This window comes from Heterocephalus glaber, unplaced genomic scaffold, assembly GCF_053883595.1.
Source record: "Heterocephalus glaber isolate CG9 unplaced genomic scaffold, H.glaber_assembly_v1.0 deba00001497, whole genome shotgun sequence".
In the NCBI taxonomy this organism is placed as follows: Eukaryota; Metazoa; Chordata; class Mammalia; order Rodentia; family Bathyergidae; genus Heterocephalus; species Heterocephalus glaber.
Genome location: NW_028258320.1, coordinates 4,931,843 through 4,948,548, shown reverse-complemented (window position 1 = coordinate 4,948,548; position 16,706 = coordinate 4,931,843). Strand labels below are relative to the sequence as shown.

Below are 16,706 nucleotides of genomic sequence, written 5' to 3'. Positions count from 1 at the left end.
CTTAAAATTCTTTCTTCAATTTTGGGGAACAGGAACTCGGCGTATCTGACACCTAACAGGTTGAAAGTTATATTATTTCCCCTATATCATTTAGAGGTTCTAGATCAAAGGCAGTTATTGTAGAATGTCAAATACTGGGGTAACACAAGGAAATGAACTGTGTAAGATCAGTAGCACAGTGTTATACAAGTTAGCTGGAATGCTGACATGGTGGAATATGCCTGTATCAGCACTCTGGACGTTGAGGCAGGAGGATTGCTGTGAGTTCAGGGCCAGTGAGACCCTGCCTCAAAAAAAAAAAAAAAAAAAAGTTACAGTCAACTAATAAGATTACAAATATAGTTGCTTAGGTTATATTGATCCAGTGGAAAATCACAAAGTGGGTATGAAGTGGGACAAAACTATGGTTAACCAATAAGATTACATGTGTAATCACTTAGGTAATATTGATTAAATGGGGGTCAAATGGAGAAGCAAGTCATCTATCGAGGGAGCATACATGAAATGAATCAGTATTTTCCGGGAAGGAATGGGCTAGGGAAGTTTTGGTCCCTCACCCAAGGTGATTGATGCCTATTTGGAATATCAATCACTCGTTCATTCCTAGGGGAAGTATGTAGGTATAGTCAGTTCTCTAGAAGTCTCTCCTTCAACAAATGCGCTCCAGCCACAGTTGAGATATGTTCTTATCTTCTGCACTGACTCTCTCCAAGGCCCATCCCTGTCTGCCTATAATATTTCTTTTTCTTTTTCTTTTTTTTTTGTTACCGGGGATCAACTCGGGTCCTTGCGCTTGCCAGGCAGGCGCTGGAACCACTGAGCTAAATCCCCGGCCTGCCTATAATATTTCTAATTTAGCTGTCTATAATACAAGGACTCCAGTCAGTTGGGGAAGGAAAGTAAGCTTAACTCCGCTAGAACATGACTGAGATAAGGTGAAGAGCTAAGATTTTATTAGTGGGAGATTTTTTCCCCACGCATGTGTTTTATTAACAAACAAAACCATATATGACTTTGTGGCTATAAAGCATTATTTTTGTAGGAGAAAACAGGTGGGCTGAAGCGATATTAAATATCCGCTGAAGCGATTTTACCCAGAGTAGCAACCGACCACTCCCACAAAAAGCAAGGCATCACATCTCTATGGCTGTTCCTAGGCCGGAAAACAAGGATACACTCTCTCTTTTGTCGAACTCTATGGTCTTACGAAAGCACCTTAACCCGGAAGCGATGCTGGGAAGTGGGGAGGCAGGATGGCGGCGCGGGCAGCGCTTGAGGCTGTGAGGGGGAGCCTCTGGCAGGTAAGGACGGAGGGGCATAGTTGTGACTGAATCTCGTGCCACCACTGTTCTGCCCATCAGGAGCCTTCCCGATATTTACTGCTCGGTTTTATCTCCAATTCTCTTTGAATTAAACAGGAGAATGAACAAGTTGGGGCGAAGGCGGGAATAAGAATTGATGTCAGAGCTGGGAAGGATAGTGAGCACCATCTGTTAACATCGTACATTCCCAAACCCCTCCTTTCACGTTTGCAAAGCAAAAGCAAAAACCCTGAGGCTCAGAGAACTGGAATTCGTGAAAGTCAGAGGCTGAACTGTCCCCAGATGTCAGGCTCTTCCCATAGAACGGACTCGGGGAGATGAAACTGTTGCGGGAAATATGAAATATGAAATATTACATCTCAACCTGTTAAGTGTATGATATGCCGAGTTTTTGTTTTCTAGAAATCAAGAATGAGACCTAGGATCGACGGTGATTAAGAGTAGGAAGATATTTATTGATAGGAAAGCTCCTGAGGGGAGGAGGGGTCCCAAGTGGTAGCCCAAGGACTCCATTTTACAGAGAAGTTTTATAGGATGAAACCCACATGGGTACAACGTGGGCCAGAGCCATGAACATCCAGTGAGGTTACAAGCATAGTCACTTAGGTAATGGTGGTCTAATTGGGAAGCAAGTCACGTACCAAGCGTGGATGGAAAGAACAAGGATTTTCTTAGGAGGCGGTGGGTCCAGAGGTCTCTGGTCACCCCCACGGTGGTCAGTGCCCATCTATACTTTACTAAGCCCAGTTTTTTGAAGAGGTATGTGGGTCTGGTCATCCTGTCTTTTATCTTGAGGCCTGGTTTTCAGCCCATGTGCAGCTGTGGTGTGTTTTACCTTTGCCCTGGCCCTCTCGAGGACTTACCCTATCTGCCTATAATATTGTTACCTAGCTCATCTATCTATAATAAAACAAGGGACTTATGTTTAGTTTTCTGTAAAATAAAACTGAGAATCATAAAAATACTCGCTTAAAGCTGGGCGTGAGCTGGGCTTGGTGGTGCACGCCTGTAATCCTTGCACTGGAGAGACTGAGGCAGGAGGATCCCCGTGAATTTGAGGCCAGCCTGAGCTATATAGACCCTGACTCAAAACAAAACAAACAAGCACTAATAAATTTGTTACATGGTCACATGATTACCATTTTATGGAAAATAACTACATTTTTTTTTTTTTGGTACGGTGGATTGAACTCAGGTCCTTCTGGTTGTGAGGCAGGTGGCAGAACCACTGAGCTAAATCCCTGGCCCAGTAACTACATTTTTTTAAAAAGGTAATTTAGCAAGGAGTGACAATGTTTTCCACTTTTGCAAATGTCTTTAATATCTGGCTTAATACAAGACAGCAGGATTCTCATTTCTGTTTCCACTTTCAGTCTTTAGCTATATCACATCTTTTGTGGCTGAGGGAGAACTTTACACTGGAGAAAGAATAAGAGTGGGCCAGGGATTTAGCTCAGTGGTTCCCCCACCTGCCTTGCAAGCGCAAGGTCCCGAGTTCCATCCCTAGTACCCTCCCAAAGAAGAGTGGAAAGGTTTCACTTAACAGTGTTACTATGAAAAATATTTTTTTCCCTCAACCCCTAAAAGTGTCTCGAAGACCCCCCAGTGATCCCATACCACACATTGAGAACCACTGTTCTTAAGGAAAACCAAATGAAGTTGAAATTTTTAAACAAACTAAACAAAACATCTAAACAAACCTTGCACTCATATACACACACGCACACCCTTAAAAAGTTGAAAAAAGAAATTTTAAGAATTTCTTAAGGTTAACTTGTGGATGTAATAACACTTTAGACATCTATTAAAATCACAGATCTGTAGAGGGAGAATAGGACCGGTAGGTGTCATATTCCTTAAGACTTGTGCTCCCTCCCCAGCAGCTGGATCGTGGGGTCACTGGCATAGATGTGGGGGGAGTTTTCAGTGTGAAGAACAACACATACCTCATGCTACCTTGTATTGTGCCTGATTTCCTTCTTTTGTTTAATTCATCAAAAGCCAAGTCAGAATATGAAATTTTTTTGTCTCCAACAGGGGTAAAAAAGGGAAGAAAACAGTAAACTAAGAATAGGCTTGAAACATTTTGGTGACCAACAGTTACTTTAATTAAGCTTCACTTGTGCTAACATGTTACTTTCGTCTTCATTGTATCTTTAAGGATTCTATTTTACTTTGACTTTCTCAGTTATGCTTTTAAGTCTAAGGAAAGCTTAAGAGAAAAACAGGTTGATAACAAACTACATATATGGTATATACAATAGTACCTTTTAACTTTCCCCAAACAAGGAAGTTTTGTCCCACCAGGGGGCGCTCAGGAAAAGGGATTGGATTGATGCTGCAGGTGGCATGAACCACCATGGGTGTAGTTCCAGTCTGTGCTATATTTTAGTTAATTTACAAGCCAGTTAGCCAAGCCAAGTAGTACATATACTTGAAAAGATGTATGAAAGCTTCAGAAGAAGTGTGCTTATCCCTCTTCTTAGTAAATTAAGTTGTAAAGATGCGTAATAGTTTTTATTGCTTAAAAAATTATCAGGCAGGGGCCGGGGATTTAGCTCAGTGGTTTCGCTGCCTGCTGTACAAGCACAAGGACCTGAGTTCAATCCCTGGTACAAAAAAAAAAAAAAAAATTATCAGGCAAAGTAGCCAGATGAGGTGGGTACAATCCCAGCACTCTGGGAGGATGAGGCAGGAGGATCACTACTCGGAACCCAGCCTGGGAAACTCAGTGACTTAGCCAGACCCTGTCTCAGAATTTTAAAATAAATAAACAAATAAGAAAAGCTCAGTGGGAAAGTCCTGTGTTCAATCCTCAGTATGGGGGGGGGTGGAGTTTGGAAATGTTGGAATACAACAATTATGTTGAAATACAATTGACCTGTAAAAAGTCACAAACATTTTTTTCCTTAATGTTCACATATTTAGTTTATAGCTTTTTATGAGAATTGAGATTCCCTGGTATTTTGGGAGTGGTTTTTATTCTCAAGTTTATTATAATTTTAAGGAAATCTAGTTTGACCCTTTTAGTTGCCCCAGTGTCTTCATCTGGAAGAATGAAATAGTCGTCATTTGAGGCATTGTGCATTTTTGGATTTTCAGTGGAAACCATGAGTGGTTTTGGAATTGACTTTAATTCTGACCTGTGTCCTCCCTCTTTCAAGGGCTTGAGGAATCTGTCTGTACCCAGCTCTAAGAACAGTGCGACCAAGAGCAGTGGCTTTCTCCTGTAAGTATCCACGTGGCCGTGCTGAACTGAAACTCAGATGGGCACTTATGCCATTTTGCTCAGGTGTCTTCTTTTCCTACACACAGCAGCACCGACATGAGGTGGGTCCAGTTTTCAAGCCTACACATCAACGTTCCAAAGGGTTTGGCCAAACCGACGGTATGTGGTCCTTATTTCTTGGCAGAAATGAGATAACTTTTCATTATTATTTCACATGGGCTTGTTACCCAACACTTGAAGATAATATTTTTCTGGGCAGCTGGCACATGCACACTGTGCATTTTCTCCAGTGTCCATGTGCTCAGGTGTTGTCCTTTGGGGCATCCAGCTGAGTTCTAAAGGACAAATTACCCCAAGTGCTACATAATAACCAGTCTCCTGCGTTTACCTCAGCATAACTGAGAAATGTTAATAATTAATGATGCAGAATGCTTGATGTTATATTCTGGAAAAATATTTTTCTTGTAGTCTTCATGTGTTTGTTTTCATTTTAAGTTTTGAGCCTGGGCCTGGACATTGCTTCCTTGTCACAGTGAGAAAGGGCATTAGCCCGAATACTGGGAGTCCACGGGTGGCTGTGTAACCACAGAAGCACTGATTCCATCAGCCTGAATCCTTCTGTTTCCACCCTTCAGAAATAACCCCTTAACTGTTAGGTATGAACCCATCTAGACCTTTGTCCATTGTGTGCACAATGAAATGGAACAGTGGTACACACAGTGCACACTGCTGCTTTTTCTTTCTTTCTTAATAGATCTGGATGTGTTTCCATGAGGTTCGTATAAACCCTAGCCCCTGCCTCAGATGCCTGCAAGGGCCGTCCCAAGAAGAGGTGGCAGGACAGCCACAATAACCACTGCCTTTTGACTGTCTACAGTAGCCACTCATGACCCTGGGAGACCATATAAGGGTACTCAGAACATACCTCAGTGGTAGAGCTCTTGCTTTGCATGTGTAAAGCCCTGGGTTCTGTCCCTAGCACTGTGAAAAATAAAAATAGGGCTAGGGATTTAGCTCAGTGGTTCCAGCGCCTGCCTCGCAAGTACAAGGTCCCAAGTTCGATCCCCGGTACAAAAGAAAAAAAAAAGCCAGGATTGGTCACATACACCTGTATTCCCAGCACTCATGAGGCTGAGGCAGGAGGATCACTCCAGTTTGAGGCCAGCCTGGGCTACATAGTGAGTTCAGAGCCAACCTAAACTATATAACAAGACTCTGTCTCAAAAAACCCCAAATTGGGCCGGGAACTTAGCTCAGAGGTGCTGTTACCTGCCTTGCAAGCTCAGGGTCCTGAGTTCGATCCCTGGTACCGCAAAAAACCCCCACAAAAATAACCCCAAATAAATAGATAAATACAATTAAATACATAATTAAAATTAAGAAATGTCCTGGCGGGATCAATCAGAACACATCTTCGGGTTCCTTTTGGCGTGGGCTATTAGTACATTCTGTTTTCCCAACAACCATACTTAGAGTAATTGAGAATAGATGCCCAGCTTCCTGGTAAGTAGATCTCTTTTCAGGGTGAAGTAATTTAACCCTGAATCATTGGATTAGTAATGTAATTTGCAAGTTTAATGAGTGAAAGAAATGAAGGTAATTTGCCTCTTGGACGAAAATCAAAAATATCAGATCCATTATTTCTGCGTCTTTAGATGTTAGGGTGGAAGATGGAAGTTACAAGTACAGTCATTGTCATAACATTTTCATGAGACATGAGTCATTTGTGTATTAAGGCTGCAAAACACAGATAAAACCTAACAAAAAGATGGCATACTTTGTATAACAATGTTTAACAGTTTATAAGTACTTTAATGTGTTCCCTGACAGACATTTTGGGACCCATAGTGCAGGCACTTTTACCCGCCTCTGCATACGAGGACCTCGGGCAGCAAGCATCTATGCCCATTGTCCTCTGGCCATGAGTGGAGAGGTGAATTCGCATCCGGGTCTTCTGACCAGGCTGCCTTCGCTAGCTGCCCCTGAAGTCCTTCACTGTCAGTCTGGGGTCAACACTTACTAAGTTGAGAGGTTCCACTGATGACTTTGTAGGTTGCCTTGAAAGTCCATTGGCTCCACACTGGATTCTCAGAGACTCTGAGGGTCATTTGCACCTCCACCTGTGATTGATAGGACGTAGGTAACGAGGCTAACAGGGCTGAGATCCTACTCAGCATTTTGCTCTGCATTTATTAATAAACTCTGAAATTCTTCAGTTAAGGTTAATAAGCTAAATTTCCTAGTTACAAATATTAAAAGAATCACAACTGGAACTTTTCTTTTTTATTTTAGATAACCGTTTCTGATGAAGCAGACACATTATACAAACGGCTGTCAATTTTAGTAAAGGCCCATGATAAGGCTGTACTGGACAGTTACGAATACTTTGCTGTGCTTGCTGCTAAAGAACTCGGTATATCTATTAAAGTGTAAGTCTTGCTTTCCCCAACCTGACCCATTAACTGCTCTAATGTGATCAGCCAGGGAACTGGTGACCATCCCGGCTAGGTCTGAGCTGATAAAATGGAGTGGAAGTCACAATGAGCAGAGCTGAGCAGAGCCCCGTTGCATCGTAGGTTATTCTATGAAGGCTCGGCCCCTCCTGCCATCGGGATTGATTAAACACTAGAAGAGCAAGTGAGAAAGATGAGGGGAATCCTGTCTGGGAACCGCATTGCCCTGACTCTTCAGGAAGCCACCTTCTGGGTCTCCTTGAGGCAGGGCGGCTGTAGGGGCACAGACACCCCAGACCCCTCGGCTGTGATAGTCTGGCTGATACACCTGATGTTTTCCAAAATAGAATGTAGTTCTGTGGTTGTCAACCTGTAAGTTTTCCTAAAACAACACATACATAGCAGACATTACAGCTGTGTACTGTGCACTGTTGCTGCTCTTCATACTTCATGTATTTGGGCAATAAGGAACTCAAAGGGTGTAAAAGCAGCAGGTGTGTGTGTGAGTGTGTGTGTCTGTGTGCTGCCTTACATGCCAGTGCTTGTTTTGGGGTCTGGGAGGAGGCTCCTGTTGCTGTCTTGGTGTTTATTTTGGCCTGAGCAGCGTGATAGCAGTTGTTGTTACAGATGACAGTCTTGACTCATGGAAGACATTAAATTGATGACTGCAGTTTGTGAGCCTGGCATACCAAACTGTCAAATTGTCCTTTGATATCAGTGACTCAGGTCTTAACAGCAGGCAAATTAAATTTGTTGCTTGTCCATTGGTTTCAGACACGAGCCACCAAGGAAAATCGAGCGATTTACCCTTCTCAAGTCTGTGCATATTTTCAAGAAACACAGAGTACAGTATGAAATGAGAACGCTTTATAGATGTTTGGAGGTGGGTTTGTGACAGCTGCTTGAACACATTTGAAACACAGGTTCCAGAAGAGCACACATCATGACTTTGCTTTAAGATTGACTCAGTTGACTTTGTCATGAGCCCATGCATGTCTTTTTGTGTTTGTGGAAGCTTCATGATAGGAAAGCAAACTAAGGGCTGGGGATTTAGCTCAGTGGTTTCGCTGCCTGCTGCACAAGCTCAAGGACCTGAGTTCAATCCCTGGTACCAAAAAAAAAAAAAAAGGAAAGAAACCTAAATACCATCTTTAGAGTGTGCCTACTTCTAGAAATCCAAAACAAATTAGTTAAATTCTTTTGCAGTTCTAGGTTTCCACTGTCATGTGTTATCGTTCATTCATGAGTCCATGAGGGTCAGGAGAACAGGACTTGGATTAAATGAGATACTCATGTAAAGCATGTGTATGCGACCACTCCTGGCAACCTACTTTTTTTTTTTTCGAGACAGGGTCTTGCTATGTAGACCAGGCTGGCCTCGAACTTGAGGTGATCCTCCTGCCTCAGCCTCTCGAATGCTGGGATTACAGGTGTTCACCATCATGCCCAGCTTTGGCAACCTACTTTTTAAAAATTTTTAAATAAATTTTATTTTATTTTATCTCTCCCCTCCCTATGTACAAAAGCTTTGTTTCCATTTTTCCCTTCTATTTTCACTTTTTTTCTTGTCCCTTCTTTCCTTTCTCCCTCCCTCCTCCCTGTTCCCCTTCCCATTTGAACACTTTCTTCCCATTTCCCAGCATCTGTTACACATTTCAGACCTTATTTCCACTTTCAGTTTCTCACACCAGAAAAACAATGCAGTATTTAAACACGTGTGTCTGATTTATTTCACTTAAGAGTATGGTCTCAAGATCCATCCATTTAATATAAGTGTCTGAAGCTCATCCTTCTTTGTGGCACAGTAGTACTCCATTGTATAAAAAAACCACATCGTCTTCATCCACTCATCAGTTGATGGGCATTTGGGCTGTTTCCAAGGTTTAGCTATTACAAACTGTGCTGCTGTAAACATGGGTGTGCATGTATCACTGTGGTATGATGCTTTTAATTCTTTTGGGAAGTTACCAAGAAGAGGTATGACTGGGTCAAATGGAACCTCTAGTTTTAGTGCTTTGAGGACTCTCCATGCTGATTTCCAGTGGTCTGGCAACCTACTTTTAAGGGAAAAAGAACACCCCAAAATTTCATCCACCCATGTCAGTCAGTCATCTTGCCATGAAACATACCAAAAATCTTAAACTAACTTTCCTTAAAATCTAGCCTCCTTTTTCCTTTTGTCTTGGGTCACTTTGAAACTTCCACCTCCGGCTGTGGTACTGTACTTGCTCCCCATGTTGCACCCTGCAGCCCCAGCTCTCGGGCAGCAGCGTCTGGGAAGGCACATTGAGGTCCCGTTCTCCTCTGGTCCAGCCAGTGGCTCTGATCATGTTAAGATCTTTTGTGAGGGCTGGAGATTTAGCTCGGTGGTTCCACCGCCTTTCTTTGAAGTGCAGGGTCCTGAGTTCATCCCTGGTACCAAAAAAAAAAAGATCTTGTGTGAGATTACTTAGGGGAAGAACAGGCTCCACCACTTTCCCCAAGAAACAAAAACCTTAAAGATTTCTGCTTTAAGCCAGGCACAGTGGTGCTTGCCTATAATCTCAGCTGCTTTGCAGGCTGAGTCAGGAGGACTCTGAATTCAAGGGCACCCTGTGCAACCTAATGAGATCCTATCTCAAAATCAGATAGGAAGGGCTGGGGTGTGGCTCAGTGGTGGAATGTTTGCCTGACATGTAGGAGGCCCTGGGCTCAATCTCAGTACCAAACAAAAATAAGAGTTTTCTGCTTAACAAGCATAACGTGACCCATTTTCGTGTCTGGGGTTTCAGTTAGAACACCTCACTGGATGCACGGCAGATGTCTACTTGGAATACATTCAGCGAAACTTACCCGAAGGAGTTGCCATGGAAGTAACCAAGGTATGGCTTGAGTCTCACCTCCTGGGGGTCCACACTGTCCTCGTGTGTTGCAGCACCATCCTGGGTCCCTTGACAGGAGGACCCAGAGCTGCCGGGAGTGGAGTTGTCACCATGGTCACAGGCTGTCCCTTGCTTCCTCCCTTCTGTAAAAAGTGAAGAGGAGTGGACAAGTGACTGAGCCCAGTTCACAGTCAGAGCTTGTGTAAGTCTATTGTATTATAGTTTTGTTTCTTTTTTTAGACACAATTAAAACAATTACCGGAACACATCAAGGAGCCAATCTGGAATACAGTAGCTGAGGAGAAAGAAGCGAGCAAGTCCTAAGGCTGCAGCCACCTGGGTCCTGTAGGGAGAGGTGTGCAGGCCGAGGCTGTGTTCACACAGGAGAGGATGTGAGTGCACCCTGCTCCTCCGTGGAGTCTGCTGGCCCTGATCAACTGAAGGCTGAACATGGCGCTTGCGTGACAGATGGAACTGTACCAAGAGGACCGTGCTGTCTGTTCCTGTCTCTGTCCGTGTCAGTGTTTCTGTTGTGACTTTGAACAAACATGAGCAAACCATTTAAATACTCAAGCCAAAAGAGTTGAATTTATAGTCTGTCCCACTGTTGTTCAATTATTAGTTTGTAGGTCCGGGGATTTAGCTCAGTGGCGCCACGCCTTCCTGGCAAGCACAATGTGCTGAATTCGATCCCTGGTACCAAAGAAAAAGACAGGCAATTATTAGTTTGTAGTGATTTGATTTTTATTTATTCTTTAGAAAATGAGAGTTTGGGGCCGGGGATTTAGCTCAGTGGTGCCGATGCCTGCCTCGAAAGCGCCAGGTCCTGAGTTCGATTCCCAGTACAAAAAAAAACACCAAGAAAATGAGAGTTTGAAGTATTTTTCAGCCTGTAATCCCAACACTCGGGAGGCTGAGGCAGGAGGATTGTTGCAAGTTTGAGGCCAGCCCGGGCTACACAGTGAGCTCAAGGATAGCCTGAACTACTGAGTGAGGCCCCTGACATTTTTTTCACTTCCTAGAAGGTAACCTCGTTCTTTAACCTGAGTAGCAAAGGCTTTGCTCTTGACCTCAGTGTGGCTGGCGGGTGCAGCCCTGGTAAGGCCTGGCCAGCCCCTGAGCTCAGCCTTCAGTGTCTGGGAAGTGCACACATTTCAATAGATGGCTCGTGTTTATGACACCCATGAGTGGCTCCAGGGTCACTACAGTGGGATATCTGCTCTTACAAAATTACTGCTGTCAGGTGCAGAGGCCCACGCCTGTAATCCCATCTACCCAGGAGGCTGAGGCAGAAGGATCACAAGTTGCAGGCCAGCCTGGACAACTTAGTGAGACCCTGTCTCAAAATTTAAAAATTAAAAGGGCTGAGCCAGGGATTTAGCTCAGTGGTTCCACCGCCTGCCTTGCAAGCGGAAGCATCTGAGTTCGATCCCCGGTACCAAAAATAAATAAATAAATAAAATAAAATAAAATAACCAATAAAATTAATTTTAAAAAAAAGTTAAAAGGGCTGAGGATGTAGTTCCATACCCCCCTCAACCCACAGTACAGAAAGGGGGGGGGGAGGAAGACAGACATTAGTGCTGGCATCATTTCACTCATCCTCTGGCTCATGCATTCACCGAGCTGTTACCTGCTGAGCTTCGCACTGATCCCTGTACCTGAATAGACTGGGTGGCTTTTAAAGCTTGCAAGGCACAGGTCTCTTCCCTCGGGTTCCTTGCTGATCAGAAGGCAGTGCTTTGTTGGGAGATGTGGTCTGCTTTTCTGCGGGACTAAAGCCCTGAGAGAGGTGACTGGTGGCCGGGCAGCTGGTGTGGCAGCCCTGGGGGAGCACATGTTTCTTTTCCACAGCAGAATTGGGTCCGTGTCTTAGGTTTCCTTCCCCTCTTCAAACCTGTTGCGACTTCTCAATACCCCCCCACTCCAGCTGCATTGCCTGCCCGACTCTTGGGTACCAGGGTCTTGAATCTATGCTGCTCTTGTGTCACAATTACATTAGCATGAGGAGAACCACAGCCCTGTGCCCGGTGAGTCCCTCAGCTCCGGTGTTAACCGGGTCATTTACAGACACCCAAAGTGTGCTTATCCCAGGCATAAACTGATCCTCGGGATCAGGAGCCACTCAGGCAAACAAGCCACACAGTGGTGGCTGTGTCTAGCAAAGCAGCAATGCCTGACACAGTTTTAAAATAATTTTTAAAAATATGGAGAGAGGGATTTAGCTCAGTGGTTCCGGCGCCTGCCTCGCAAGTGCAAGGTCCCGAGTTCGATCCCCAGTACCAAAAAAAAAAAAGAAAATATGGAGAGATCCACTTGGGGGTGGGGGAGCTTCTCTACAGACACTGTTAATCATGGGCTAGGCATTGTGGCCCAGGCCTGTAAACCCAGCTACCCAGGAGGCTGAGGTAGAAGGATCACAAGTCCCAGCCCAGCCTGGGTTACATCTAAGCTAAGTAAGTGACAGTGTTGTTAGGTTAGATGTGTGTGTCTGCTCTCCAGCGATTCTCACGAGCCCTGTCACATGCTGCCATTTTCAGACTAATTAACACAAACGAGGTCGCTTAGCCTAGCACTTCAAATTGTGTGTTAAAATCTTGTTTTAAGGTAAATGCACAAAACACGCACAGCAAAAACTAGCAATATCTCTTTGGCAAAACAACTTGGCATTTTGAAACCTCCTTCTTGATACGAACAAAGCTTTTCCTGAGAAGGGTTTTGGGTTTTTGTCTTAGGTCTCTGCATGTGGCAAAGATTAGAATTAACACCCAGATCTCGCTTTCTGTCCATGGTGCCGATGGGAGGTGACGAGAGGCCTGGATCTGGTGGCAGAATGAACAGAAGGCAGGGAGGAAACGGAGCGGTTTTTCATGAAGGTGTAGCTGCATTCATGCTGCTGTCTTGCATGAAGTATAGTTTCCTCATCTTAACTAGAATCTAATTCTGGTCTGTCTAAAGTTACTGATCCAACTGCAGATCTCTGCTAAGACAAACTAGTTCAGTGCCAAGGTTCAGTTCTTTCAAAGAGAATGACACATTCTTTTGGCCATTTAACACGCTGCCCTGAGAGCAGGGCCAGTCCAGGAGAGGCGTCGGGCTCAGCCTGCAAGGCCCTGGAGTGGGGCTGGTCGCTAGACTCAGAGTTACAGGATTGTTTTGGTCCCACTCTTTTCTAGCTCCTTATTCCTTCTTTTTAAAATAAAGGTAACCAGGCCTGGTGGCACATACCTGTAATCCCAGCACTTGGGAGGCTGAGGCAGAAGGATCACTTCGAGTTCAAGACCAGCCTGGGCTATGTAGTGAGTTCAAGGCCAGCCTGAACTGCAAAGCAAGACCCTGTCTTTAAAATAAAAGGTTCATTCCATGCATTGTGTGTTAAAACTATTTAACTTTGACTTTTAAGAGTGCTGACAATTGCCTTGCAAGCACAAGGTCCCAAGTTCGATCCCCAGTACCAAAAAAAGTGCTCACAGCTAACTTTGTCTTGAGTGTCAGAAGAGACTTTGGTCTTAAATTTTTTTTTGTTTTTGAAACAAGGTCTCTTTATGTAGTTCAGACTGGCCCTAAACTCACTACGTAGCCCAGGCTGGCCTCAAACTCATGATGATTCTCCTGCCTCAACCTCCCATGTGCTAGGATTACAGGTGTGTGCCACCATGCCCGGCCTGGTTTTAAACTTTTCAACAACACTAAATTTAAGATTTTTTTTTTTTTTTTTTTTTTTTTTTTTGGTACTGGGGATCGAACTTGAATCCGTGCGCTTGCAAGGCAGGCAGCGGAACCACTGAGCTAAGTCCCTGGCCCTAAACTTAAGATTTTTGACAACTCTTAGGCATAGACTAAATATATTTTACATCATAAGATAAACATGAAAACAAAAAAAAAGATAAACATGAGCCTTTTAGTGGCCAGAGACAGAATGTTCTGGTTTAGATCTAAAATGTGCCCTGAGAGCAGGTCTTTGGGAAGGTGACCGGATGGTGGGGTATCCACTGATGAGTGCATAGCTGAATGTGTCAGGAGGTGGGGACTGGCCAGAACAGAGCGTCACTGGGGTGCCACCTGGAAGGGTGTACTCTCTTTCCTGGCTCTTTCTGTATCTGTTTCCTGGCTGCCATGGCTCAAACAACTTCCCTCCCTCAGCCCCTTCTACTATGTTGTTTCTGCCTTGGAGCCAACCAGGCATGGACTGAATCCTCAAACTGTGAGCCCAATTAAACCTCTCATCTTTTAAAATATAAATGAATAAACTTGCCACAGTAAAGATGTAATTTTAAGCCACTAGCATAGACTTGTAACAATTTACATGTCAGCAACCATTCCTTCCATATGTGATATTAAATTAGTTTCACTCCACCATTAATGAGTAGCAGAGTTGACAAAGTATGGGCTTTGGAGGTCAACAGACCCCAAGCTGCTGTAAGTTCAGGCAAGATACTTAACTCTATCAAAGGCTCAGGTTACTTATTTGTAAAATGTACCAAATAGTGCCTACTTACTGTGATTGGGACATTAGATAAGTGATAGTACACCTTGCATGTGTAGATGCTCCATAAATGATAGGCGTGGGGCTGGGGATTTAGCTCAGTGGTGCCGGCACCTGCCTCAAAGGCGCAAGGTCCTGAGTTCAATCCCTGGTACCAATAAATAAATAAAAAGTGTTACTCAACAGCAGTGCCTCGCTGACAATCCTGTGTTTAAGAACCAACAAGGAAGGAGCCCAGGTTGTCTCTCACCAGGCGGGGCCATACCTTGGAGTGTGGCTGTGAGGTTTCCTTTAGATGGAAAACATTTGATGTGTTCGTCATCACAGACACCGTGCAGCGGGCTGAGCTGCTCACTGGGACACTCATTGACAGAAGCATCCCCCTTGCCCTCTATCAGCAACTTGGTGAAGTGTTGCTAAAATCATCCCCTTGGGCTGGGGATTTAGCTCAGTGGTTTCGCCACCTGCTGCACAAGCGCAAGGACCCGAGTTCGATCCCTGGTACCAAAAATATAAAATAAAATAAAATAAAATCATCCCCTTTCCAGGAGAGAAACCCAAGGCTGCAAGAGCTGTGATCTGCTCGCAGGTACCCTTTCAGCTTAAGGATGACACTGAAGCCAAAAACTAGAAGTGAAATTGGTGTAATTTTACAGGGTTAGTGAGAAGTACAACCCCAGAACCCATTTAAAGGGGCTGTGAGGGACTCAAATGTCCACATATTAAAAACACAATAGGGTCGGAGATTTAACTCAGTGGTTCCACCACCTCCCTCACAAGCTGAGGACCTGGGTTCAATCCCCAGTACCAAAAAAACCCCCATAATATTCAGGGACCTGGGATTTAGCTCAGTGGTGCCACTGCCTGCCTCGAAAGTGCAAGGTCTTGAGTTTGATCCCTGGTACCAAAAAAAAAACAACCCACAATATTCAAACCTAAATGCTAGATTTATTTCCTCTTTTTCTTCAGCGAACTATCCCATTTCCTCTAATGCTTAGAAGTGAAGCAATCAGGGGACATCTATGAATGAGAGACATAAGAGCAAGAAGAATGCAGTGTGGCCCTGGTGGCCCCACTGGCACCAGTCCTGAGTGATCAAGGGGTAGCAGCAAGGCAGGTCCTGCTGGGTCCCAGGAGCCTGGTGTGGAGGTGGTGAGCAGTGAGACTAGAAGACTCTGCCCCTGCAGCCACACCCAGGGCTGACGCCTGCAGCCCTAGGGTTCCCCGTAAATCCCCTGCTCAGTTCCTAACCCTGCCTCCCTTAAGTCTTACTATTGTTACTCACTTCAAGCTATTATTTTTCTCTCTCCCTGGATTCTTAATCCTCTTTAAAACGATATCTTTATACCTCAATAGCTCAGCGATATTTGTAGGGCAGGTCACGGGCAACTGACGTGCTTGAAAAGCCAGGGTTTGGATTCCTCACCCAGATGCTAAATCAAGTTCTGTTTCATCCATAGAATTTCCTAAGCACAAGCACTTTTAATTCTCCTTAATGTTGCTGGAATAACAATAATGTAAAACAGACCAGGGACAGCAGCACCCTCCTGTGGAGCAGCTGAGATGCTGAGTGTAGACAGCCATGGCTGCTCATGGACAGCGCCATCTTGGAGTGTTGAGATGGAGAAAGGCTGAAACACCACTGGGCTGGGTGATGGCCAAGGTGTCTTCTGGTCCTGAAATCCCACTGCTATCTCACTTCACCAAACACTGCTCATTTGGGCACTGGAAGGAGTCAGGAGGAGTTGTGTTATAAAATCAAGGAGTGACGTCTCCCCTCACTCATCACTGACCAGGAGGTACTTTGCTCAGTCACCCAACAAGTGTTCGTGCCAAGCCCTGATGTCAACACTGGGGGTTCTGTAGTGGACATGGTGAAGTCCTTGTCCTCATAGATTGTAGACAAGTGTGGAAGACAGAGAATAAATAGGGAGAAATAAGACAGTTTCAGATGCAGGGAAGCATTATGAAGAAAATAAAACCGGACAGTGTCAGAATGTCTACTTGGAGGAGGAGTGAGCTTTTGGGGGTGAGGAGAGCACCAAGAAGGAAGCAACCAGAGAAGATATGGGCGAAGTCAGTGCCGAGACCCTGAGAACAAGTGTGGTGTCCACAAAGGAGACCTGGGGGCTGTGAAGCTGGAAGTGGGCAAGGGCTGGATCATGTCATGCACGGTGGGCACAGGAAGTCAGGTGAACTCCTTTCTCAACATAGACAGGAAGCTGTAGAAGGGTCAGAGCGAGATCTGATTTAAGAATGTGCTGCTCTGGCTGCTGGGTTAGAGAGGAGAGTGACATAGGGCCCTGCTGAGAGGACCCAAAGGCCGATGCTTTGGGACTGGAGATACCTGCTTTG

At 44.7% G+C, this 16,706-nt stretch overlaps 1 protein-coding gene across 2 annotated transcripts; it reads left to right on the top strand.

Annotated features, from left to right (window-relative positions):
• The first annotated feature begins 1,208 nt into the window (after positions 1–1,208).
• Mrps10 (mitochondrial ribosomal protein S10) lies at positions 1,209–10,457 on the top strand. 2 transcript variants are annotated; one of them, XM_004846575.4, is made up of 7 exons: positions 1,209–1,301; positions 4,487–4,551; positions 4,641–4,710; positions 6,844–6,980; positions 7,779–7,887; positions 9,776–9,865; positions 10,106–10,457. In XM_004846575.4, the coding sequence occupies exons 1-7, from the start codon at positions 1,254–1,256 to the stop codon at positions 10,187–10,189; spliced, it is 603 nt and encodes a 200-aa protein (XP_004846632.2). In that variant the 5' UTR covers positions 1,209–1,253; the 3' UTR covers positions 10,190–10,457. The 2 variants fall into 2 exon arrangements, with proteins under 2 accessions (XP_004846632.2, XP_004846631.2); XM_004846574.4 differs by having other exon boundaries at positions 4,638–4,710.
• The last annotated feature ends 6,249 nt before the right edge of the window (positions 10,458–16,706 follow it).

What these genes read in the sequence shown, in the direction of transcription:
- Mrps10 (XM_004846574.4), top strand. Translation starts at nt 1,254, where the DNA reads ATGGCGGCGCGGGCAGCGCTTGAGGCTGTGAGGGGGAGCCTCTGGCAG. An exon ending in CTCGGTATATCTATTAAAGT is followed by an intron (nt 6,981 to 7,778) that starts GTAAGTCTTGCT and finishes CATTGGTTTCAG; the next exon opens with ACACGAGCCACCAAGGAAAA. An exon ending in TTGCCATGGAAGTAACCAAG is followed by an intron (nt 9,866 to 10,105) that starts GTATGGCTTGAG and finishes TTCTTTTTTTAG; the next exon opens with ACACAATTAAAACAATTACC.